Source organism: Drosophila santomea, chromosome 3L, assembly GCF_016746245.2.
Source record: "Drosophila santomea strain STO CAGO 1482 chromosome 3L, Prin_Dsan_1.1, whole genome shotgun sequence".
NCBI classification, from domain to species: domain Eukaryota; kingdom Metazoa; phylum Arthropoda; class Insecta; order Diptera; family Drosophilidae; genus Drosophila; species Drosophila santomea.
Window position 1 is genome coordinate 6,166,859 of NC_053018.2, and position 25,372 is coordinate 6,192,230.

General features: G+C 38.7%; 2 protein-coding genes across 4 annotated transcripts; both read right to left on the reverse strand.

Moving 5' to 3' along the window:
- Positions 1 to 865: 865 nt before the first annotated feature.
- LOC120449938 (neuropeptide Y receptor type 1) lies at positions 866 to 18,286 on the reverse strand. Of its 3 annotated transcripts, none has more exons than XM_039632637.1 (8): positions 17,914 to 18,286; positions 7,712 to 7,921; positions 6,833 to 7,035; positions 4,522 to 4,670; positions 4,315 to 4,436; positions 4,011 to 4,237; positions 3,742 to 3,933; positions 866 to 2,398 (listed from the first exon to the last, which is right to left on the reverse strand). In XM_039632637.1, the coding sequence occupies exons 2-8, from the start codon at positions 7,776 to 7,778 to the stop codon at positions 1,655 to 1,657; spliced, it is 1,704 nt and encodes a 567-aa protein (XP_039488571.1). In that variant the 5' UTR covers positions 7,779 to 7,921; positions 17,914 to 18,286; the 3' UTR covers positions 866 to 1,654. The 3 variants fall into 3 exon arrangements, with proteins under 3 accessions (XP_039488571.1, XP_039488569.1, XP_039488570.1); XM_039632635.1 differs by having other exon boundaries at positions 7,712 to 7,926; XM_039632636.1 differs by lacking the exon at positions 17,914 to 18,286 and adding an exon at positions 10,425 to 10,518 and having other exon boundaries at positions 7,712 to 7,926.
- A 4,487-nt stretch (positions 18,287 to 22,773) lies between these two features.
- LOC120447665 (probable peroxisomal membrane protein PEX13) lies at positions 22,774 to 24,768 on the reverse strand (the record flags this gene model as incomplete). The annotated part of the gene is made up of 4 exons (XM_039629182.2): positions 22,774 to 23,429; positions 24,007 to 24,294; positions 24,462 to 24,567; positions 24,634 to 24,768. Coding segments are annotated over 4 exons (555 nt in total), but the record flags the coding sequence as incomplete, so codon positions are not given.
- Between the last annotated feature and the right edge of the window lie 604 nt (positions 24,769 to 25,372).

Below are 25,372 nucleotides of genomic sequence, written 5' to 3' on the forward strand. Positions count from 1 at the left end.
AATAACTAGTCAAAATGAATATACGATTTATTCTTACATATATTTGTTTAAACTAAATATTTAGTTTCTTGCTTTAGTTTTCAAACTTATGATTTTCTTTATAGGTATAAGTATAGATATTTTTTTCAGTGCACACATGGCAGTGCGACATAGTTGTGGTTGTTGCTGCAGTCGTCATACATTTCTGTTCAATTGTCACTGTCCACATTCGGCCTGCAGTTGTTTGCATTGGAATTAGGGAAAAACGGTTGGCCAAATCGTTAAATTCCAATTATGCCACGAGTTTCAAAGGGCTTAAAATTTCAATTATTAATGCGCATTTAGGCATCAATAAGTGTACTCATTCTATACCGGAAATATAATTTGATTTCGAGTCTTTGGCACCGCAGTCTTTGGTTTTGAAAGCTTCACTTAACATAAAGAAAACGAATTTTCCATTTCCACAGAAAGTAAAACTCCCACTCAATGTGGCACCACCTAAGGGTTAAAGCTTTTCGATGTCTTCGCTGGCGCCGCAAGAAACTTAAAAGCTCCGCGACCATCTTGGGCTTTTAATAGCCCATTTCCGGTGTGAGTCTCTGCTAAGTGATAATCTTTTAAGTAGAAAGCGCTCAAGTAAAAACTTGAAAAACTCGTACTTCCATTTAAAAGTATATTATCTTTAGGTTGCAGATTTATAGTAGAATGCCATAATTGCAAGATTTAAATGGCAGTTAGTTTAAAGCCAGCAAAATGAAGCGGAAATAGCGAACCGTTTTAATGCGTACAATTTATGGGCCACGCATAAAAATAATAATTGTGCTGCATTGTAATTAAGTATAATAAGAATACAGATATATTTGGTTTGTTTGCTTAATGACTCGAAATGTTTATTCGTTTTCGTTTGGTAATTTAATACAATAATAATTACATTAATTAGCCTTTCTGTTTTTTAATGACAAATATTGTACATTACATTTGCGTACATCCAGCTGTGTGCTTGTGTAGGATACGTAATCGGATTGTTGTTAAAATACTATTTAAATAATTTAATTTAATACTACTTAATTGATTTCAGGTGCTAAAATTAAATTGATTCAATTTTTCGTTCTGCTATTAATACATTTGATTTGGTGAGTTTTGGCTTGATAATAAGGTCTTTAAAGTATCAATTATTTACAACGCTTTGGACTTCGTGCTTGTTGGATCGCAATTTGAAGCTACCATTATTATAATACTGTACACGGCTCACGACCAGCATTCACACTCATTCAATATACTTGTATCCATCTGCGAAACAATTATCAGCAATGGGACTTGCAATCACAATTCATTAAGACGAAATCACAGAGGTAAATAGCGGCCATGTTCCACTGGCACATTTAGTTGCGGGAATCTAATCACTGTAAAGCGGTTTTACTAACGCCTAAAATATATACACATCAAATTTGAACATGTTAGTGTAGTGTAGCTTGACCTTAATAATAGTTTGTCACTAAAAACGTTAATACACACACGCAAGTGCCACAAGTTGCGGCGATTAAGTTTTTACTGAAATACACATATGTGAATGCTATTTCACCTCATGCATCACATACGCGTTTTTCTATGCAACCGACTGGCTGCGGAATATGCCATTGGAACACGGCTATAACTTAAATCGCTCTAGTTGAAATTAAAGTGGCTGCCACAAGGACTTGCCCGCATCCTTCGCCTTCGCCTTCCCCTGCTCCTTCTCCTTCACCTTCCCGTGGGAAGCGGGCGGCAGGTGGACTCGCGACACCTCGCTGAGTATGCAGGTGCCATCGCACTCGGTTTGGCTGCCAAACTCCTGCTCGCAAATGCAGCTGGAGCTCTCCCTGCTAAGCAGCGCCAAGTGGACACCGCCGCCGGATGCCAACTCCTCGCTGGGGGGCGTGGTCGAGGGCAGCTCCATGAGTGCTATGTCGTCCTCGCATTCGATTACGTTCGGATGCAGAGGTTTAAAATTGTTCCGGCGCCAGGGGGCCATGGCCACGCCCACGCCTGGTGCCGAAACACCTGGAGTGGCAGCAAAGGTTACCACGCTTTGATGCTGATGCTGTTGCTGCTGCTGCTGCTGCTGCTGCTGCTGCTGGTGATGATGATGATGGGCACTGCTGACATTGTTGTTCTGCCCACTACTTCCGTTGTAAATGGCGCTGTTAGAACCGGAGCCATGCACCCGCGGCATATGCAAACCCGGCTTTCCATTGTTAAGACCACCCCGCGGAGGGCCAAAGAGATTACTCCGGATTCGCATCGAGGAGTTGGCATAGGTTGACCTGATGGAGCTGGCGCGCGTGTGCATCGAGAAGGTCCTTTCGTGGGCGTCCATGCTCGTCTTGAACTTGCAGAAACAGGCCGCGAAGCGTTTGTTGAATTCCCGCTTAAACTTTTCCTGTGCGGAGAAAAATAGAGCACGGCATAGGTTAATTCAACGCAATTATATCACAATGCCTGGGTTCTTAATTCGAAAATAAAGAGCATTGCATAAATCATAAGACCACTTAGCAAAGTCTATTATATGCCAAAATACGTTTTCACGCTATTTGCTTTTGCGGCACACAGGCACAATCAAACTTTCTGGCTAATTATTAAGTGGATTGGCAGAACATTTTTGGGGCACAAGGCATCTTTTTGGCTAATGAAAGTGGTCTAGGAAAACCTCCACCTTCGCAGACGAATGCCATTTGTCTTTGCCGACAGTAAAATGGAATATTTGTTGACAAAGTTTTTCACGCACAGCCAGCAGGGAAAAAGTTTTCGAGCATTCGCAGATCTGGCTGCCAATCTATCTTTTACAGACAATTTAAGTGACAAAGCAAACAGCCGACGGGTTTTTTTTTCGCCTTCAACATTGCCATTGTGAGGATTTTTGTGGATTTCGCGGTTTCACAATTCCTGCGGCCCAGACTGTAGGTGTTTGCCTATTGGCAACAGTGGAGCGCTGCTTTAATTAACTTGGACAAAGTATTTTTTGTGTCAGCTATTTTTGGCACACGGCGCTTGGAAATTGGAAAATGTTTCAAAGTAAGCCGGAATTTATTTTCGATAAAAATGTGACGCGGATGCTAATAAATTAGTGAGAAGGAAAATGGGGAAACATCAACGAAGCAATCGATTTGCGTACAATGAAATCAAATGAGACGTATTTGACTCATTTCTAAGCTTCTTTGATTTTTGAGACCATGAAAGTTCCGCAAAAGTTTCATTTACTTTGCGTCCATGTTTGTGTTTCATTCGATGAGATAATAGAAAAAGCTAATTTTGGAAGCACGCGCTCAGTCTTTCCCTGCCTTTAGGTCTTATAGTATCAAAGAAATATATAAAAAATAATTTTTAGAAATAAAGGTAAACTTGCTTGTTCTCTTTAACTTCACATTTCAAGGTGGGACGTTAGATATGTAGATATTTTCAGTGGGTCGCAAAGCAATTTCTCCCAAAATCCCCTGTCAATATATATCTAACCCGAACTCAAGTGCTTTAAAACTAACCCAAGGCGACCTTAAGTCCCTCATCAATCCCCACTATTCCCTGGCAAATTTACAGCCCATTTATAGGCATATGTATATCTTTTTAGTGCGTGTGTAGAGAACGTGTCCCTGGGTAGCAAATGCGATACAGAGGAGGATGTCAATCAAATCCCAGAGCCCAGACAGACAAATGCAAATTTAACACTTCGTAAACAAATCATCATCATTTGGGTCACACACACACACACACACACACCCACACACTTACGTTGTAGATGCCATAAATAAAGGGATTGTAGCAACTATTGCTCATGGCCAGCCAGTCGCAGCAGAACCAGACGATGCTAATGAAGTGGTAGTCGTTGATTTCCGGTATCGTGACATACAGTATATTATAGAGCTGCAGTGGCAGCCAGCAGAGTCCAAAGATAATGACCACGATAATTAGCATTTTGATGACCTGCAAGCGACGCAAAAAGAGGAAATTAAAATCCGCTCCGATTTGCATACCAAACCGAACCAAAGTGCAACACTCGCCTTCTTCTTGTTTTTCAACAGTGTGATGTCCCGTGAATCCTGTGCGTTTCCAGGCGCACGTGTACCCCACAAACGTACTGCCATCTGAATGTAGACGAAGCTGATGACACAGAATGGCACCAGATACTGCACAAAAACCAGGGTGTAGCGAAAGGATTGCAATTGATCATCCGAAAGGTTTTTGTTCATGCAAAATGGACGCGTCACATTGTAGGTCTCATTGTTCTCTGTTCAAAGGATGGCATTTTTTTTTTTTTTTGTTGAGTTCATGGGCATTTAATCCATGCAAATCGTATTGACTTACCACGAAACCTTTCGGTCAACTCCTCAACCCGAAAGGCAATGGCAAAGGGCACCGCAAACAGCAGGGCCAGCATCCAAATTCCACCAATTATGAACTTCGATACGAACTTGGTGGGACGTGCCCTGCATGCGTAGCCGATTTTTAATGATTATGATTGACGAATCGAATCGTATCGAACACAGGGAGCTTCCCTTCACAGTGACTCACCTAAGTGGATTAATGATGGCCCTATGCCGATCGATGGCAATGGCGGTCAGCGTGAACACAGAGACATTCACACTCAGTGCCTGGACGAAGGGGCAGAAGCTGCACATGAACCACGGCAGGTTCCAACTCTGCAGCAGGGCAGCCTGGAACTGCACACAGAGAAAATATGGCAATTATTAGAAGGATTGCTGCTAAATACTTGGCTAGTAAGATAAATATCTAGTTCCTTAAACTGTAACTGATCTTAGCGTAAACTTAAAGTTTAAAGATCACAAATAATCTCTTAAAATGTATTTATATTTATCAGTATTTTGATCACAGCATTCGTAATAGTGGTCCGAATATGGAATGTCATACCTTGTTGAGTTCGTATTTAAATTTGCAATCAAACTGCTTTTTCAAAAAAAAATTAAATTTTTTTCACATTTTTTGTAATTTTTGATGATGATTTTTGAATATTGGCCGAAAATCGTTTTTCTGGTTTTTGCGACTATAAATATCAGTATTTTGATCAGAACATTCGAGATATTGGTCCAAATATGGAATGTCATACCTCGTTGAGTTCGTAATTAAATTTCCAATCGAACTGTGTTTTCAAAAAAAAATTCTATTTATTTCACATTTTTTGCAATTTTTGATGATGTTACCCCTTATCTAAAATGCGAAAATTTGGCCAAAAATTATTTTAACAGAATCGGTCAAAAAGTGATTTGGTTGGTTAGTATTGGTAATTAGGAGTACTAAAGTGTAATTCTTTTAACTTTCTGACCATTTTTAGCCAAGTTATACCGAAAATACCAATCGTAAATATTGAAATTTTGGCAAAAATCCATTTTCTGTTTTTTTGCGTAAATTATTATCAGTATTTTGATCACAGCATTTGAAATAGTGGCCCAAATATGAAATGTCATACCTCGTTGAGTTCGTAATTAAATTTCCTATCAAACTGTGTTTTAAAAAAAAACTGCAATTTTTTTCATATTTTTTGCAATTTTTGATGATAATTTTTGAATTTTTGCCGGAAATGGTTTTTCTGTTTTGTGCGATTTATATATAAATTATTTATTTATATATGAATTATTTATTAAAAGTGTAATGAAACAGGGCAGCTGCATGTGACTGTGCCTGCGGTTTGCTATGATTATATCAACCCAAAATTGCGCCTCCATTCAAGTCACACAGCAAACACCATTAATGGTCACTGGACCACAAACAACAGGAACATGCGAAGGGTGTTGTATTTGGGCTTTTTCAACATTCAGTGGACAAATAAACGCTCGAAATCCCAGCTAAGTTGTTTCGGACACTGATTTGCGTGGGAGTGAGTGGAAACGTGTGTGTGGTTACTGCGGATGTTTGAAGAACGCGCTTTCTCCTTTCGCCTTTCTCCACTCAATGCCGGCCGCAAATTGCATTTTTCTTGCCGGCTTATTGTTGACAGGACCAATGTTCTATTTGATTGCGGAATTAATATAAATTAAGTGCGCAAAGTGAAGGCTAGCTTTGGCTGAAACAATTTATTATATTTTTTACAGTTCTAACAAGCAAATTTTAACAATATTTTTACTAACAATTAACAATTATTTCTCTTGTACGATTCGCTGGTCACATTCAAAATGCTACGTAAACAACAAACTCAAATGCAATGGCGGTGTACTGCGAAACGAGCTGAATACAAAGTAACGATTCAATTACATTATTCAAATATCCATTGCACCTTGATTCGCCATTTTCCGACTATACAGCATTTTCAAAGGAAACTGCGTTTGCGTTTTGCATTCCACGACACCAGGGAATCAATTGAAGATTATCGCAATAGAATTACTCAGTATCGCATACAAAATCCAAAGAAAGCCCAGAAAACTGTTCACATGGCTTTTAGCACTTTATTTAATCCCATTAACACATAAACCGAAAATCACATTTAAATTTTGATGTAGGTAATATTCCATTACCACAACTTTGTAGGCAAGACGGGCGTGGGCCATGCCAATTTTCTAATTCCCAACATGAGCGCTCGTTGTCCGGAAATTAAATTGATGCCGGATTATGCTGAAATTGATGTCCCTACGCAGTGTGTGTTTCAAAAACTGGGTGTTCGTGTCCATTAGAGGCTACCTATCTATGGTGAAAATAAGTGAAAACTAATGCTAATGTTGTTGGCTTGTGTGATATATGCGTTAAAGTCCAAATCCATTTACCAGCTAAACAGTGCGTATGAGCAATTTCGAAAGCATGTATTTTAAAACCACGCAAAAAAGAAGAGGCATAATTACCCGCATTAAAATTAAGCTCGGCTGTTGCCACTCACCTGAAATGGTATGCAGAAGAGGCCAATAATCACATCGGCAAAAGCCAAATTAGCGATATACATATTTGTCACAGTCCGCATTTGCCTGGTCGTGGCCACCACCCAAATGACCAACGTGTTGCCAATGACAGCCACGATGCTGATTCCGCCATAGAAAATGGACAACAGGGCCACAATCTCAGCGGGGGCCGCATACAGGCGCTCTGTGAATGGATTTAAAAAATAGTTGTGCATTAGATTCAAATCACTCAGAGAAATTGCGTACTACTAAGCAAAACAATTAAGAATTATTGGAAACTATTATACTATTTCTAGTAGGTTACTACAGCTCTGTCATTCAGTACAAGATCATATTTTTATGAATGAAATAACTTAGGATGCTCGACTTCTTCGGATCCATTAGTTTCAGTGTTAAACGTGTAAAAATCGCGCTTGCTGACAGAAGCAGATTAATTCAAGTGTCAGATGTCAGTTGTCAGTCAACTGGTGGCAGAGCCGCTGACATTCACGTTCCTGCTGAGTGGAGAAAATTTCGAGTCGATGAAAATGAACCGGATTTAGATAGCCGAAGATAGAATTTCATAACTGCCACATTGGACAGGGCTACACACGTCATTTTCTATAAAATATTAATAGTAAAAACCTAACTTTGATATAAATTTCATTAGCATTTCCGAATATCAAAGTCAATAAATGGAAGGTCTTTAAAAAAACATTCCCCAGTCTCATGAATGATTCAAGATCAAAAAACAAACGGCGAACTGTCAGGAGAAAAAAACACTTGTCAATGTTTTTGATTGATGAGACGTCAAGTCAATTTGATCCAGTTGGATGAGTCGCGTGCCCAGTTTGCTTGAAGGGATTAGGAAGGACACTTACCAAATTCAGCTTCCTCCTCGGCGCCGGGCAAGAATTCCAGGCGTGGCTCCTGCTCGATTAAGTCCATGGCCAAAACACTTTTTTGCCTTTTGGTTTTCGTTGTGTATCCTAATGAGGATATAATATCCTTCAAACCTTCTAGTTTAGTTCGACTGCTGCTGTCTTATGTAGTGCAGTACATCTTCAGGGTCTTCTGGGCTTCATTGCAATCTAAGCTAGAAATATATAAATTACAGCACTTGTTTAAACCTTCTCGGAAAATTCGCAAAAAGTTATCTGCCACATTTTCTGGTGGTCAGAGTAAAAGGTGAGTGCAGACAACAACAAGTGAAACAAATGATACGAAATAACATTGAAAAGCTATACAAACAATCTCAGTCTTGCCCTCAAGGAACATAACAAATTCAGTGGGTGGACATGAGTTATGGCTCGGGTGGAATCACCTGTCAGCTTTCACATGTGAAAAGTTTGTGCTGTATAATTGAAATTGCACCAGAATACAGTTTGGCAACTGTGTGCACTGCAATAGAACTTCGACTGTATTTCGTTACTTATGAAAACAGTTATTCATATTTTCAATGATTTTATTGAAGAGTCACGCCTTAATGTTGTTGAGGATGCTAAAAAAAAATAAACAAAAAATTCTGCGAGTTCATTGTATTTTTGAGAATAGGAGCCGCACTGTGGTTAATTGGGCATTTATCGAACTGTTAAGATTGTTGGGACTTGTTAATTTATCTTCTGCTGTGTAAACACTGTCAAGACTTGTTAATTTATTGGGCAACTAAATGTTTATTCCATAGGCAGACGGAATTGCTATAGCTTGATGAGGGGAGACTTGTAGAAAGTATATTAGGAAAGTGGAAAATATTTATTTAGTTTTAAATGACTCCTTGAAAACTTTTGCCTAGAAAGAAAAACTTTCACGGTATTAAAGTATATCTGGACTTGAACAAAAGGAAATGTATATCATTTGCTCTACTAAATTGGTTGCAAAAATTAGTTTCGGGTATTAAATTTCTCATTTTATTATTCCGGTCACAAGCTGCAAATACTGCAAGAAATCACCCTAAAGCAAGGCCCCAAAATGTCTAATAATATCACTCGTAACTTTCCTTCTTTTGTAGTTGCAGCAAACATAAGTGAACATATTTTCAAAAACATTATGGGTAGTATAAGCTGCCTCCATTGGAACTAAAGTCTTCACTCTAATCCTCAAAATCTCAAAATTAGACCCATTTACAAAGCTTTACCCCGGGCTGTAAAAAAATACGAAAACTTAGGACCTAATTCGTGGAAATCGAGGAACTGAAAACTGAATGGAGAGCTCCGTTCATTGTTGAAATATTGCTTTTGTGTGTAAATATGTGGGACAACTTCAGCACCACTCACTCATTTAGATGCCGCTTAATCGCATGAAAGGTTCAGGGACAAGCCAGAAATTTGCTTTTTGTGTTTGCGGTAGTCATATGCAAAGGTTTGCTGCGGGCTCTTTGAAAAATAGTATACAATTTTTCAGTGGCAAGGAAGAGAGGGGGAAAAATCGGGAAAACTGTCAGAGCTGATTATGATTAGAGTGAGAGCAATTAGTCCGGCCAAGCGAGACCCCAAGATTTTCTAATTAACGTCAAAGGAAAATTTCGCCATTAGGCTGAGGTACAACTTTATTGTGGTGTGAACTTGTGCACGCAAGAAAATAAACCTAAAGATTAAACCAAAAAATGAATTAATCCTTGACTTAAATGGTCTCAGAATGAAATTGAACTACCTAGCGCCATAAAGTTAAGTATTTCTGAAGAAGTGGAAATGTGATTGGAAATTTAGTAAAGAAAAATCTTGCACAAAATCTCCAAAGTGGTACTACTTTTTTATCCGTGCTTAAAACTCCGTCGGCGTGAAAAGTGCTGCCGTAGATTTTCCGTAAAATTCACTTGAAACACACTCGAGAACAAAGCAGCCGGGATCCGTGTCACCAAGGACCAAGCCATTAATTTGTAAAATTTGCAGACTTTTGACTTCACACAAACAAGGAACATGGGTCGCACGTGCGTTCGAGTTGTGAAATTTCTGGGCTGGAGAGTCAGGTGAAGTAAATAACAAATTTTTTCAATAAAATTGTTGGTTAGGCAGCGAATATTAACAAAAGTGTATCCTATTAGACCGTCAGGTGGGTAGGTAGATATAGGAGATCAAAGCGAAAATTCATATTGGATGGCAACGCGGCATCAAAAGTAGGGCCCATCAACGAGGCGGCTGACAACGATATATGTATTATGAGAATGGACTCCCACATCCTGTCCTTTTAAATAACATTGAATATTGCGCATACGACACATAAGCCGGGCAACAACAGCCACATTATGGCAAGGCTTATACCATCGCCAAGCAAAGGCATCTCATTTAATGAAAAAAGCTGGGAAAAGAAAAGAAAAGACAACTTGTCCAATAAAAGCGCAACCGTAGGCCGATGCCTTGTAACGACTTTTGCTGAGGGTATTTTCATTTGCTCATGAAGTTTCTTCCTTGATAAAAAATACATATAAATGTAATTAATTCCAAAATATTTTAAACAGTATGTTTATATTAATATGACAATTTAAATATTATATAATGATAAAATATTATCATAGGATTATGAGATATAAAGTCAAATAATCAGGATTTGGTATCTTGGCTATAGCAATACATTAATTGATTCTTTAGAACTTTTTACCTTTGTCAGTGGACTTAAATGTGCGAGTATTGAGATATAGAAATTGTTTCTCTTTCTTGCTTAAATTTTATTCGGATCTGTGTTCTGAGCAAAGGCTTTTGAGTTAAGAGGCGAGGGTGTTGATTCTGGGGTCGTGTGGGTCCCTTTGTTTACAGTGCCAACGGACTTTTGACTTAAGCCCGAACTGAGACGTCGTGTGTTTACGGTTTCTGGTTTGATTGGTCTTTTGGGACAAATGTTTTCAGCCGTCTAGTCTTATTTCATGAAATAATCACTTGGGTGAGCGAGGATTGCAATTAAGATTGTTCTGCCAAGTTAAAGTGTCAAAGGAGTGGTTATAAATTATAACAGCTTAAGAAAATGTCACAGAAAGTTCACTTATCCCCCTGACATGAGCAGGCTTTGTGCTGGCTTTACCTCGTTTAATTATTTTCCAAGAAACTTGTCGTAACCCTTTCAATGTGGTTTACTTGTCGTCTTACGATCTTGGCTTGTGTGACCTAATTAATAAGGCCGGAAAACTGTTGACCCTCTTCTGGTAAGCGATGGTCACTTGAGCGTTTGCTGTCAGCAGCACTTAAAGGCGAATCAATTAAAAATTAATTTAGCTTGATAACCCAGGGGGCAGGTAATTGATTTAAGGCAGTTTACTAATTTGCATAAGGCATGATGAAATGTTCTCCCACAATCGTCAACATTAGCCCAACATTACCAGCTCAGTTTGGGACACTCGAATGCTCTTTGCTGTCGGGGTAAAAAGCATTTCCCACAGCTCATTTCACTGGCCTCACCCGCAATTCACCTCTCCCACTTTTGGGCCATCTAACGCGGTATTCATTAAGGTCGCCTCCTCTTTGACATTGTTTGTGTAATATCCTGTCAATTTTATGCGCCCTTTTGCGGCTGCTTTGCCATTTGTCAAAACCATTTCACAAATGCTAAAATTAGTATGTCTAAAATACTTTCAAAACGAATAACAAAGTAATGTCCGAAACCTAATTACATGTTTTTGCCCTGCTTTTTAATTGCGCATTACGCACAGCAAGGCTTACCAAAAATCATTTCCCAGGTGTCCCGGTTCTTTGGACACGTGGCTCGTAAAAGATAACAGCGATTGCTACCAATTATTGAACAGGTCACCATCTTTTATTAGATAGACTTAAAATTATGATATAATTTATTTTATTACCACAATTACGATTTTACAAATTTTTAACACCATTTATAGTTTAATAAGAAATTTTTAAATATTTTTGGACGTCTTTCTTAAAGGTAAGAAATACAAAAGAAAAACGGATACACTTTGTTGCACGTAAATCAAAGTTTTTAGTGTCGCATTTAAGGTCTTAAAATTGCAAAAGAATTCTGACTACTCTCTCAAGTCACGTGATCATCGTTAAGCCTTACCACAATCCAATAAAATCCTCATCAAGACATGGGAAAATAAAGCCAGAGAAGGTGAGCGGAGAAAGGGGCACATTTGTGGCAGTAACAGTCTAATTGTAATAAATTTCAGAATGCCCGCAGGGCCTGTAATTCCGAGAAACGCGAAACCCTCTTCCGGTTCACTCGGCCAAAAACAAAAAAAAAGAGGAGTCCACTGAAATTGGTATTTATAAAGTTCTTTTGCACTTCACCAGCCTAGGGCCACAATTAACTTGTCCGTGTGGGAATTCAATTAAAAGTCCTTGCGTTTTCCGCTTATCCTGAACTCATTTTCACTAAGAGAGGGGGTTTTTTCGTTTTCAGAGGAGCCAGCTAAGCATCCTGGCCGCACGACCTTCCGTTATCAACTGTTGGCAGCAGGTTCTTTTTCGGCTGGAACAACTGTTGAACTGTTGGCAACACGCACACGAAGCCAAAAGTACGAGCATCAGCCGATGGCGGAGTTTTTCAAAGAACAAGAAAACGAGGCAGGCGAAAAAGGCAAATTCAAGTCGGGGATTTTAACACTCAAAACACAACAAGTTGCACTTCAAACCTGTTGGCCATCGAACTGGTTCCGACGACCCTTAAACTTGGCCAAAAGCGGTGGCAAAACAAAAAAAAAAGAGTAATTCGCATTCTATATGTATATATAAATGTAAGAGCATAAATTTATGATGCTCATTTCCATTCCGCCGGTAAGTTTATGCTGATGAAGCTAAGTGAAAAATTAGCAAGAAAAGTAATAAGCAATTAAAGAGCGTTTTTCGCATCCTACAAAGTCCAAAAAAGTTGGTATTAACGGGGTCTACTGATTTCCTCTCAGATTTTTCCACTTATCACAGCTTTTCCATGTCATCAGCTTTAACGCTACCCGGCACCTTGGCATCGCCGGCAAAATCAAAATGGCTGAGCACACTCTGATTTGCATACTAAATATGTACGATATGTATCACACACACACCCTTTGTGCCACTTACTATAAATGTGTGTATACACACCTTTTGTGGCACGCTCGCGTTTTCTGAATGGGAATTAAATTACATATCATGCTGAAGAAACGGAGGAGAAATGCCCAAATTTGTACCAGCTCATTCTTTTATTTTTGGATTGCCGAACATATGCAAATTTGTGTGTGGAAAATGTGGCGGAAATTGAAAACAGATAACCTGAAAAGTGTTTCTCTGCACTTAACAAAATAATTCCCTTTGATTGATGTCGACAGGAGGGCAGAAGTCATTTCAAGTCAACCGCGGAAATCTTTCGATGGCGATTAGCATTTCCTCGAACCGGAAAAGCTTTCATGTATATTTTTAAAAAGGCCTTACTTAAAGTTTTAAAAAATTGCTTGCACTTAAGCCAAAGTAATTCTAGTTCACGTGTGGTATCCGTTTGATCAAAAGACTATTTAACAAGCACATCACGTTTGCTCGCAACTCATTAAAATGTAAACCCCTTTTTTGAAAAGAGACATGTATTTTTAATAAACTGTGTAAAGTTTGGGATTGACAGCATGGCAAAAAAAAAAATATAACTTGGGAACACGTGCGCCTCTCTAGTTTAATCAAAGGAAATAGAAAACCTTTTGATGAGGTTCAGGTTCTCTAAAGAAAACTTTAAACACAACTTAAATTAAAGCAGCGCTGAAAGTGACTGTCTCACAAATTCGCAATCATTTTCATGCGCTGCGAAAAATCTAGGAAAAGTGTCTATGGGGGGTATCTGGCTCACCAAATCAAAATGCAAAATTCTTTTTGGCTTTGGCAGACGAAATTGCCACACGACAGGTGCAAATGGACCGTAAATGTTTGCTTATTAGATTGAAACATATTTGCGCCGATAAAAATGTATTTCAATTCGATTCACGCATACTCAGCATGAGATTGTAGCACTCCAGACTTGACCCCTGACCCCCCACATAGATAAGCATTTTGGGCATCTCAAGATTGAAACAAGATTGCCATTAGGCCAGGTAATTCGAAAATTCACAAAGTCAGTGCTTGGGCGTAAATAATTCAATTAAAATTTGGGACACATCTATAATGTTAAAGCAACAAACACAACTGACTTCCCATCAATTTGCTTAGTTAATTGAACTGCATATTTACTTGATAGATAGTCAACATTGATTTGTTTTCACTGGACAAGCTGTTAGCTCAAATTTGCATATGGGCCTCACATTACGTGCTTCACTTGGCAATCGACGAAGCCATTTCAATAGAAGTGCATCTTATCTCGCCTGATCACAGTTCACGGCACTTTTGCCCAGACTATAAATGTGCAATGGCAATGCCAGACCTAAATCAAGTTAATCAGCACATCTAAATGCACATAAAGGACACAAAGGCGACAACTCACCATTTTGCACACTTGGCTTCGTCCTTGTCAGAAAGCCAACAAAATTCCACAGCTAATCGGTCATCTCAATTTGTGAAAAAAAGCCAAAATCTCAATTCCACGTGGAATACTGCCAACTCCAGACAGACAGAAAACAAATTTCACATTCTATTGTCGGCCACTTTCTGTGGTTAAATACACCGACACAATACAATTACTCAAGGTAATTATAGTCCAAATGTTATAAATATTAATGGAAGTCGAGCCTGAAAGTGTCTAGATCTGATCAATGTTGTTTATTCAGCACATCAAGTCGTTGATGACAGTTGCTAAAGACATCAACAAATTAGTAGTTTCGCCTGAGGTGGTTCACCATAAATATTTAATTACGAAAAGATAATTACCAAAAGAGCTATAATTCCGTATATAGCACAAGAGAGGAAATGGAAGTGAAAATTTCTTGAAATAGAATTTTGATTGCTTGGAACGATAAGTCTATAATTATTATTAATTATGCAAATTATCATGTGAGTTTCATTTAACCGAGTAAAATGTAATTTGATCTTATTGTAATTGCTTGCCGCAGTGTGCAAGTATAAAATGAATGGTTCCTCCTACTCAAAAATTGATTATGCTGTCCGTCAATGTCGAGGCAACTGACATATTTATTATTATTAATACCCCACAGTTTTCATTGAACACGATTTCAATAGTCATTAGTCGTTTTGTATTCATAATGTATTCAGGCTGAAATATGTTTGCTTTATTTGCCCTGCAAGGGACTTTTACTGCCATTCAACAAAGCAGACAGACGTCACTTAAAGATTTTCTAACCAAGTTTATTTTAGCTTAAAGGCAACCATGTTATTCGAACGATTTTCCTTCGACTAAAAATAGAACGATATTATGCAGAAAAAAGAAGAAAACTGGCTTCTGCTGTCGATGACAAGATTTTCTCCAGGGCAAAAATGTCAAAGATTTGCAAATAATTGCTATATACGATTTGCAGACATTTTAAGTAGAGTCCTCCGCCAGAGGAGGGTACAAAATTTGCATCGCTCTGCTCATCGACATTCTTTTTTTTTTGTTTTGTCTTTTTCTTGGCGGGGAGTACCCTTTCTTTTAAAAGCATTAAAACAAGCAATAAGCAACGCGAAAAGTGAATTTTTTTCAATAAAAGTCAACAAGCGTGAAAGCGAGTAGAAATATTTTCGTGGCAGACTTCGTGTTGGCATGAACATACAGAACTTGGGCGGATGGTATACAGTATCCTGTGGATAAACACAAAAACTTAAAGGAGAAATGAGGAAAACAAAACTCTTAAAATGAGAAAAAATAGTTTATTAAGAACTTAAACTAAAAATTGCGAAAAATGCCTCTTCTAGTGGTTCACCGCTTTAAATCCTTTTAAGTCAACCGTAATTTCTTTCGTCTCTCATTGATAAGACTTCAAATTAGCCGCAAAAGACAACTCTAGAGAAGTTCTACAAATTAATTCACAGACTTTTCAAAGTTTTCAAGTTGACTTCGAGAGCCCTAGAATTGCAACCACTTTGAGTTCTGTGCACTTCAGCCACACCTACCCTTGAAAGTTCTTTAAACTTTTGCTCAATCCCCCTTAACAGAAGTTGAGTTCCAGCAAAAGTCTTTAATTACCCAGAGCATCTGGTAACCGTTCAGTGAACCTTGCAGTAATCATTGAGCTCGATTCAATTGAATTTCATCTGCAAAAGAGGTTCAGCTAATTTTTTTAGCAAGCATTCGTAGCAAAGCCAATTTGCCATTACAAATTCTCACTGTTCCTTGACCTTTTTGCCAAACAATGACAACACCGAAGCGGTTTCACAAAAGAGGTGAAACAACAAAGCCAAGAAGATGGAAAATCCCCTGCCAATGGCCCAATTAAACGATAGCCAACCTGACAAAGCCAGGACTTCTTATATGTGTGTGTCAAAGAAAGGAAAATATTTGTAAAATTGCAAGAGGGAATAAATTGAATAAAAAATTTATTCCATGAAATGCCGAAGAAAGCCTATCAAAGCGATTGCATACAAATCATTTTTAAAGATCTATCTTGCTATAAAAGTGAAAAATGCCAACAAATTTAATCCACTTTTGGCAATTTGCCCATTTAAAGCGAAATCCATATAAAAGCCCCCATAAGTAGACTATGCAAATCCTCTTGAAGCTGGTGCAAATTAATAGTATCATCCCGCGGCCTTTTGTATGAAAATCTCGTCCTCTATTTTTGGACTTTTCCAGCTCAATCAGGAGCTTAATTAAAAACGAAATTAAGAAACCCAGCAAATTATGGACCACGGAGTTAAAATTTTTTCCCGATTACTCACGTCGAACTTTCATGCTATTATGCTCCCAGGATAATGTAATTTATCATGTTACGCGATATCCAGACAAGCTGTGTGCGCAAGGATAGCAGAAACCAACCTGAGATAAATACATTTAATCTCACACTTCAACCACAGCAACAACAAAAGAAAATCCCATTAAGGGCATTATCATTATCTCTAGTAATTAGTGGCCTAGCAATACGAAACCAAATTCCGAAATACCAACGGGTTAAATACCGAGCGAAACCGAAGGAAGAATTTTGGCCAAGAAAAGGAAAGTAGGTTTTATTATCTTTTACCCAGAATAACAAACACGCAACAGGAAAAGGCCATTTGTGGATTGTGTTTTCTCACCTGCAATTCTCGTTGGGCCTTGTTTGTTTCTTGGCTTAATATGTACAACGGGCTTTCCCTTTGAGACACAAATAAAATGAGTGCTAAATTCCAGATGCGTCTTTAAGTTTGTATAAACATTTAATGCTCCTGGTCTTTTGACTGAGCAGCTTACACCCTCTGTTTATTATTAGCATTTTTTCTTTGTCGCTGCTTAATTTCCTTGCGAAGGCAAAAGTTAGTAGCACCTGCAACAACCTTCTACCACAACTAATTGAAAATTCTCTGGTCCTAGCAACATTGTAGCATAACTTATGTGTGTTCTGATAATAAAGTGAAGGTTGCAAAATTTAAGGCAACAGATTATAACTCGAGAGCTTTCCCATCTGCCAGACAGTCAAGGGAAAAACAGAAACAGAAGACAGCTTACAAAGCTGACTCCACACTTCTCTACCTGGCATTTGAAATACTCAATGACGAACAGGACCATTAAGGACAGGAAAAGGATTGTGTCTGCAGTGCCAGGGGAAATATTTTATTACACACTGAAATTCAGATAAATTGTGTATTCTTGTTTATAAAATATGTTTGCTTAGCCTGCGGTTAATTGAAATTCGATTCTAACTACATTTGTACACATTGTGATTGAGTATTGTGAATTGAGTAAGCTTACCGCAACAGGAAAATTCCAAGCAAAATGTTTGACTATCGCAAGTAAACAAACCACTTTGTACTCGACGCGCTTTTATTGTCCCACGTGATCAAAGTCTATTGGATGCTAAAATTTCATTGATAAATTTCGCAGACAACAAAAATTTACTAGCCGTATGAGAGAGAACGTTTAAATTGCTCAATTGCCAAACAAATCGACAAAGTGTATGGGTTTTTAATAGATTTTTTATTTGTTTATTGAGGCGAGAGCTCAGATCGCTTGATAACTATTTAATATGCCAACAATGTGTGCAGTTAATGCTCTTAATTGTAATGGTAATGAATTTTTCACCATTTTCTGTATGACGGAAGCCTATTAAATGTGCTCAACTTACCACACAAAAATTAATTACTTTTCTGATGGATTTAAATGCGTTTTTTATATTTTCTGTTGTAATTAATGAGTAAATGCTCATTTATTTCTTTCACTGCCCAATGCAATTAGCTATCTGGTTAGTTTGCTATTGAGTCCGCATTTATTTGCTTAATGGTCATAATCAGTCGGCGAACAAACAGTAAACTGTGTATATGTTTAATTATACACTTAGATAAATGCGCACTTTAAAGAATTTTAATTACGGCTATTTGTTTCACAAATAATTCTGTAGTAACTGTGCATATATGCTACTGCTCGAATTTGGTATCTTTGGGTGAATATTTAGTTTCTTTTCGATACAGTTTCGATCGCAAGATACAACCGCACGATTAAAGCTCCCGAACTCAACTGAATGGCAGTGGAAACTCGGCAGCCTGTTAATTTTTTCTTGTCGTGCCGGCTTCTATTGATTCCAACACAGATACAAAGAGGGGCAGGCGCACTCGCACACACGGACACAACCCAATATTTTTTTATATATTTTTATCTCTGGAAGAATAACGCATACGTCAGAGTAGGCATGACCACGAACAAAAATTGCTCAGGTGCAGCCCGACAAGAAATCTTAATCAATTTACCAATTCTCTGCGCGGTGCTGTTAATATAAATCAATAAAAATCCAACGCCAATTCGGCTGGGAGTCTGGGCGTGTCTTGCCTGTTTCACCCGAATATTGGCCAACTGATTAGAGCTGCTATCCACCCAAAACAAAAAAAAAAAGGTGAACATACAAATTATTTTATTGCCTCCCCCTCGGCAAAAGTGACACAGATAAGTGAAAGTCTCCATGTCTTTGTATGGTTGAGTCAATTATTTACTTTTAGTAGGTTTCCAATGGAGTTTTCCGCGCCCCTAAATCCATTTACCATTTACCCCAGACAATTAGACTTGTTTGGGGTAGTGGAGTTACGCCAACTAACTGGCACTAAGTGATTTATTTGTAACAAGGCTTGGGTGTAGACAGAGCAATTACAGCTACGCAAAGTGTTTCACTAATTTCTGGCCACAAAAGTGCCGATAAAAGGCCCTTTAATGAGTTTGCGATTTTCTTGAAATAAATATGCAAAACACTCCTTCGACTCTTAATTAAAATTTAAGCTCACAAGCAGGGGAGAAATTTCACATGAAACACATTCTCGCTCTAAAAATAAAGCTATGCTGCTTAATTAAGCTAGATTCCTCTGAATTTTCAGTTCGCATTGTTATTCAATTTATTAAATTCCTGCTTGAAATTGAATTTTCACTGATTTCTATGACTTTACCAAGAAAGTAACCAAGTACAATGGAATTGTCCTCGAATGTCCTGCTCGTTGCTCCCTTTAAGATGCGCAAATTGAATTTGGGAACAAAAACTCATCAGGGAAGACACATGCACGACAATGTCCATCGGTGATTGACCCACCTATGGCGACCCGAACGAGCAGTGATTGTCTCGTAGAAAAACAGAAAGCTGAAAACAGAATTCAGAAAGGCTCGAAGGCATAGAATTTTACAGACTAAAAACCAGACTGAGCCCAAACGAAATGGAAGCTAAAGGCTAATAGGATTGGAGGGTAGTGCGTGCTGAAAATGTGGCTCCTTTGAATTTAAGCCGCACTTGAACGCTTTATAAAACAGCTCTGAAGCATGGCAAACTATTCAATTACTTTAAAGTTGAGCAATTGGTGGGTGTACCTACATATTTATAAATTCTGTTTTACCCTTAAACGGCTTTTGCAGTTCGCAACCAGATTAAATTCGCCAGCATGCTGTAATCAATTTAATCGGCTTTCAGTGCACACAATTTTCCTCAGGTATTGCACTTAATCAATTTATTCTGTGACCCTTAAAGGGTGAACAAATTGTTTCAACTCGTAAACTTTTGGTAGAAATTCATACATTGAAATCACATCCCACGGCAGCCAAGTGCCACACATACTTAAGATATTATTTGAACAGATTTCGAGTCGGTGGCATCATGGCGTCCATTAGAGCTCGTGTGCGAATTGAATTAAATACAAACTAATTTAACTAAATTCGCATTATCATCGGGACCAGAAAAGTTTGCTTCAAGTCGCAAACTGAGGTCTAGCTCAGCCATCAGTCTGTTAATTCTTTCTTAATTTAATTATGGCCTTACATTATTTCAGCTTACTTCACGCACCGGTAAAAGCCTAAATGTTTCGCCAGAAAACATTTTCATTTCTCATCGCGAAAAAGTATCATCGAAATCCAATAAAAATAAGTATATAACGTGTTATTCTCAACTTTTTATGTACACAAATAACATTGATTGATTTACCTTTGGCTTTGTGATTATTTGGATTGCGAAGTGTGTTTTTTACGGTCTGCCCTTTCAGAAGTTCAGTGCATAAAATTCCTCAACATCCAGGTTTATTCATTCTGTATTATACATTAAATCGGCACTAAATTTCCACCAATAATCGATTTTGTGTTTTTTACGCATACAATTAAATGCATTTATGCTGAAATTCCGCATCGTTGCGAGCGGCAAATGCGAACAAGCGATTTGTTTTGATTTATCTGTAATAAATTACATAGCTCAAATGAATGCCAATGGCGGTTTGCTCCTCGTTCCATCCGCTTATAGATCACCCTACTTTTCTACACTCCTCTTGTTCAACGTTAATGGGAAACACAAACAGAACTGAGTGCGATATGATAATGATTTTGAATCATTTATAGTCTGGCTTCCTTCCGACGGCACGTGCTGAAGCTATCACTAGAGACTGGGGGATGGGGATTCGGGATTGCAGTTGTGTGTTTTGCAGATACAATTTCTGGCTGTTGGTTTTGTGGTTGGTTAATCATTAGTCAGTTGTATCGATTTCACTTGCTTTTCCCTTTTAGCTCGAGGTCGGTGCTTGTGATCTTTGGACTTGCACCTCTTTGGGAATAATAACTGAAATAACTGAAGCACGTGGCGCCTTCTCAGGTGCTAATTGGTTAAGCATGCCATAAAATGAACTCGCTTTGGGGCGCGTTCTATATAAAATTAGCCGAAAAGCACGATCTAAACAAAAATGCGATGAAAGCGAGTTTTGATTATACCGTAGATAATGCGGAGCAGAGACTGCGAAACGCCCAGAAAAAAACATCTAATTGTTGATTAGCGGGCTAATATGGCGACATTAAGGTGTCCATTTTGTTGTTAAACTTTGGAACAGAAATTATGCAACTGTTGACATTGAAAATTTAATAACATTTAAGGGCCTTACGAGTTTTTCATGTATCTATGCATTATTTAGTGCGAGAAATTGATAGCCAACCCTCTGCACTGCAAATATCCAATGAAACTGGCATATGGATTCATAAATTTAAGATGCGACCTTTGAGCCTTTTTTGGTAAACGAATTCACAACCAGGAATAACTCTCCTTTTGGTTATGGAAATGTAAAATTGAGCCCATTTACGTTTGCAAGCTGCCAGTGTTTTTGATTCGAAGCAAATTGGATTCCAATGAAATTCTAGTAAATTCTATTTTCACTGGAAGCGCATTAAAATCTTGCGTAAACTTTTTCACTGACCATTGAGTGGGAAAATCTTTTTGGGAAAGCTCGAAACTTTGTCCTCGTGTCAACTATAGTATTCGTACGAGTTTCTGCCACCTTCACACGCTGTTTAAGCTGCTGTGCAAGTTTGTCCAAGTAATTACAACACTTGGTCCCAGTTTTGGTTTCAAGCAGCAACAGCAGCTGTGGCAAATTATGAACTGCCATATAAAAGTTGTGCCATTTCCCGCAGCCAAAATGCCAAAGGGAAAGCGAAAGTCTTTCACCAGACTGATAAGAACGTGATGAAACCCAGGGTTAAAGCGATTTTCTGCAGACTGCTGACTGGCTGAATGAGGTTTTTAAATTATACAACAATTTCTATAAGTAGTTCGCAGCTCGACCCTTTTCTGTTAGTTAGTTATTTTTCTGAAAGTTAGCTGCTAAAAATATCCGTGGGATGCCTTTAGTTGACTTCTTTAGAAATTGCAATTTTATTCGCATCGTTATGGCATTCAACCCCTTTGCTCTTTTGTTTTTCCGCTTTGACTCAGTGGGCAGCAGCAGCAAAAAGAGTTTTTGTATATGACATGCAAATATTTGCGCTGAATAAACAGACGCGGCACTCATTATGTGCAATACTTTTTGCATTATTTGCCAGCGTTGTTCCTTAATTAAAATGCTGTTAACATTTGGTTTCAATGCCTGATGCGGCATTTAATCCGCGCGGCAAATGAATATTTCCATTGCCCCGCAGGCCAGATAATTTTATCGGTCTTCGTTATTTTTATTTATTTGTAGCTTGCGCCGGCTAATTATTTCTATTTGCCTTTAATGTAGAGCGCAGCACTGCCATAATAAACAGTGCAAAATAAATGAAGACCAAGGCAAAATACACAACTACTCGTAAATGGATTCGTACTCTCTTTCAATTCCATTCGATCATAATTTTTGTTCTTTAATGACCTGGGAATTCCGTTTTTATGCCTCCGTACCTATTCTAAACAATTTGGCGATAAATTTTAAAAAAATTCCATATGAAATGCTCGTCTTATCCGTTACGTATCTGTATATGTATCTTGTGTCTTTGGTTCTGCACTGTTTTTGTATTTTATGTTTTTAATTTTACGACTGCACGGAAGGAAGCGGCGCATTCAATGGAACCAGCCACATGAGACAGCAGATGAGTAAATGGGTAAATAAATTAAAAATCGCAGATGGCATGTGCTTTTGTCATTCATTCATGTGTTTATGTATAAAGCAATGCTAGAAATATAGAAATTCCATTTCAGCGCCTCTTTTATCACCTTCACGTTTTGCCTTTGAAGAGAAAATTGTTTGGTTCTGGAGAAAATTTCTATTTTTTTAATAAACTTAGCTTATTGTTTAACAAGTTGTTGCGCCTTTGAACTGACGGAATGAATAGCAAAATTTTCCCAGTCTGGAAATTTCCTTGCCAAAATATATTTTAACTTTACTTCTGCGTCAGCTCCATTTTGGCTAATTAATTTTCTTATGGTCCGACATAAATTTGTTGGGAAACATTGCGTTATTTAACAGGGGAAATCTATTAGCTTTTCACAAATTGCTCTCAGCACATGCTCAACTGGCAAAGGGACTCGCGCGCTTTTCCGAGAAAATTCCAGTGAAAACTTTGCTGCGCTGCATTTACGAGCTTGCAGATGCCGAAGGGGAAAACATAAACATGACTTTACTTAAAATTTAAGGCTTAGTAGTACTCAAGTCGCTGCACACACTTTGTCTCCCCGCAAAAACTTGAAGATATTTTCGATGCGACGTTGCAGTTAAAGTTTGCCGGTTCAGGGGTTATTTCGTCTTCGGAGATGCGTGCTTGCTAATAAATTGCTTATATATGTAAGTTTTACGATCTTTTTGTGTGTTGATTTTGATGCGTGCCGGAGTGTAACATTTGGTTAAGTTCTTGTGTCTTGGCGGCTTTAGCCGAAAGTACTGCGCACATAGCCTGAAAAAATGTGAAAAGAGTGATTTGAATGAGGTCGAAAAGTCGGCAACGCGTTGCAGCCAAACAAGTAATACGTATAGTCAACTTTCAGGTTGAAGCTGCAAAAGTGCAATTAAATTTAGGCATCAGTTCAGACAGTAACACTAACACACATTTTTACCGGCACTGGAGAGCATGAATATGAACGAATGACAAATGGGCAGATTTGAGTGTGCAATTGGGCGTGTCCGCAGGTAATTTGAATGCCTCATGGAAATCTAACCTAGAAGCAAATTAATTACGCGCCAAGCCAAAGCGACAGCTTACACATTAAATTAGTAGCAATTGAGATATGGTTGCGTATTTTATTATTAGTCAAGGGTTTAGGGGTTAAAAGCGGTAACAAAAATGCAATAACAACAGACACAAAAAGCAGTTCCTCAATTATAGCCACGATAGGAATTCGATCCATAGGAACGATCCCTCGAGTTTGGCAGGCCAAAGCGATCTGTGTCATCATAGTAGCCATATCCGCGATTCCGCTGGCCCTGATAATCCCGCTGCCAATATCCCGAATATTGCCTAAAACCGCCATTACCTCCGTAGCCGCCATATCCTCCGTATCCAGCTCCTTGGCTTCCCAGGATGTTCGTGGTGGGATAACTGCTTGTGGAATAGAAGTTATAGCCCTGGGTTGGGTAGTAGTTGGCAGAACCATAGCTGCCCTGGTTGGGATAGTAGGTGGTAGATCCGTATCCAGAACCTGGATAATAACCCGAGGAGCCGTAGTAGTTCGTATTGTAGCCGGGATAGTAGGGATGGCTCGGGCGGTTGTAGTTGTAGCCATAGTTCGGATAGCCACTGCCAGTTCCAAACAGATTTAGCACTAAAAAGTTGTGGGTAAAGAAGAATAAAGATGGTTTAATTACGCACTACCTTCTTGGGTATAAAAACAATGACTCTTTTACAGGGGATTAAAAGTTCAGAAGAAACCAGTAAAGTAAGCTTAGAAATATGTGACTAATGGCAACTATAAAACTCTGGTGTACTCACACTTGGCCGAAGTCTCGGCGGTTGCCAAGTCACCTGTTGTCGTCCTGGCCGCAGTTGCTACCTGATTTTCCGGGAGCGCGGCACTCCAGACTCCAGTTACGGCGAACTAAAAAGTTAAAGAGCTCTTGTTTTTGGCTATGTACACAAATTGAATATTCCTGAGAGCACTCACCATTAGGGTAAACAGCTTGATGAACATGACACTGGATTTAACTATTTTTAAAACGAAACAAACTGAATACGGCGCAACGGTAGGCTTTCCGGCAAGAGAGGTTTGGAAACCAAGACAACTGCTTGGCTCGGTTGTTGGACGTTAAATAATTCTGTTTCTCAGACAAGGGGCCAATTTATATTATTCATTTTCCGGCTGAGTTGCTACGCTCAAGTTGAAGTCGCCGTCGACGTCGCTGAGACAAACAATCCGCAACAGAAACAAAACAAAGCCCCCTAACTCCCGCACTTGTCGCACTTTAGTATCTCACTCGAACTTATTACTCATACGACACGTTGGTGCGGCCAAAGCGAAACTCCAGCGGAACTTCCCACCTCAACAGGTGGGAATCCAGCCCTAAAGAGTTCTAACCATTCTGAGCAGTCGCTCTGAGGCCTTTTCTGCCAGTGATTATCTATGATTATTGAATAATACGCGTAATATTCTCAATTACACGAGGCAGGTGACAAAATAAATGCCCATCTTGCCGGTGCGTGAGCCGGGTTTAATATTACCCACCTATTTGCCTTTGCAAAACTTTAACAAACACAAATAGCCAAAGCAGCAACAAAAACCAAACTGAAAGAAAAACAAAACTTAAACAAAAAACAGAGAAAAGCCCCGCCCCGGTAAACCATTGAATATTTACCCTCAGTTCACAGATCGCATTTCTTTCAAGTTTCCCGCCATCTCGCAATGA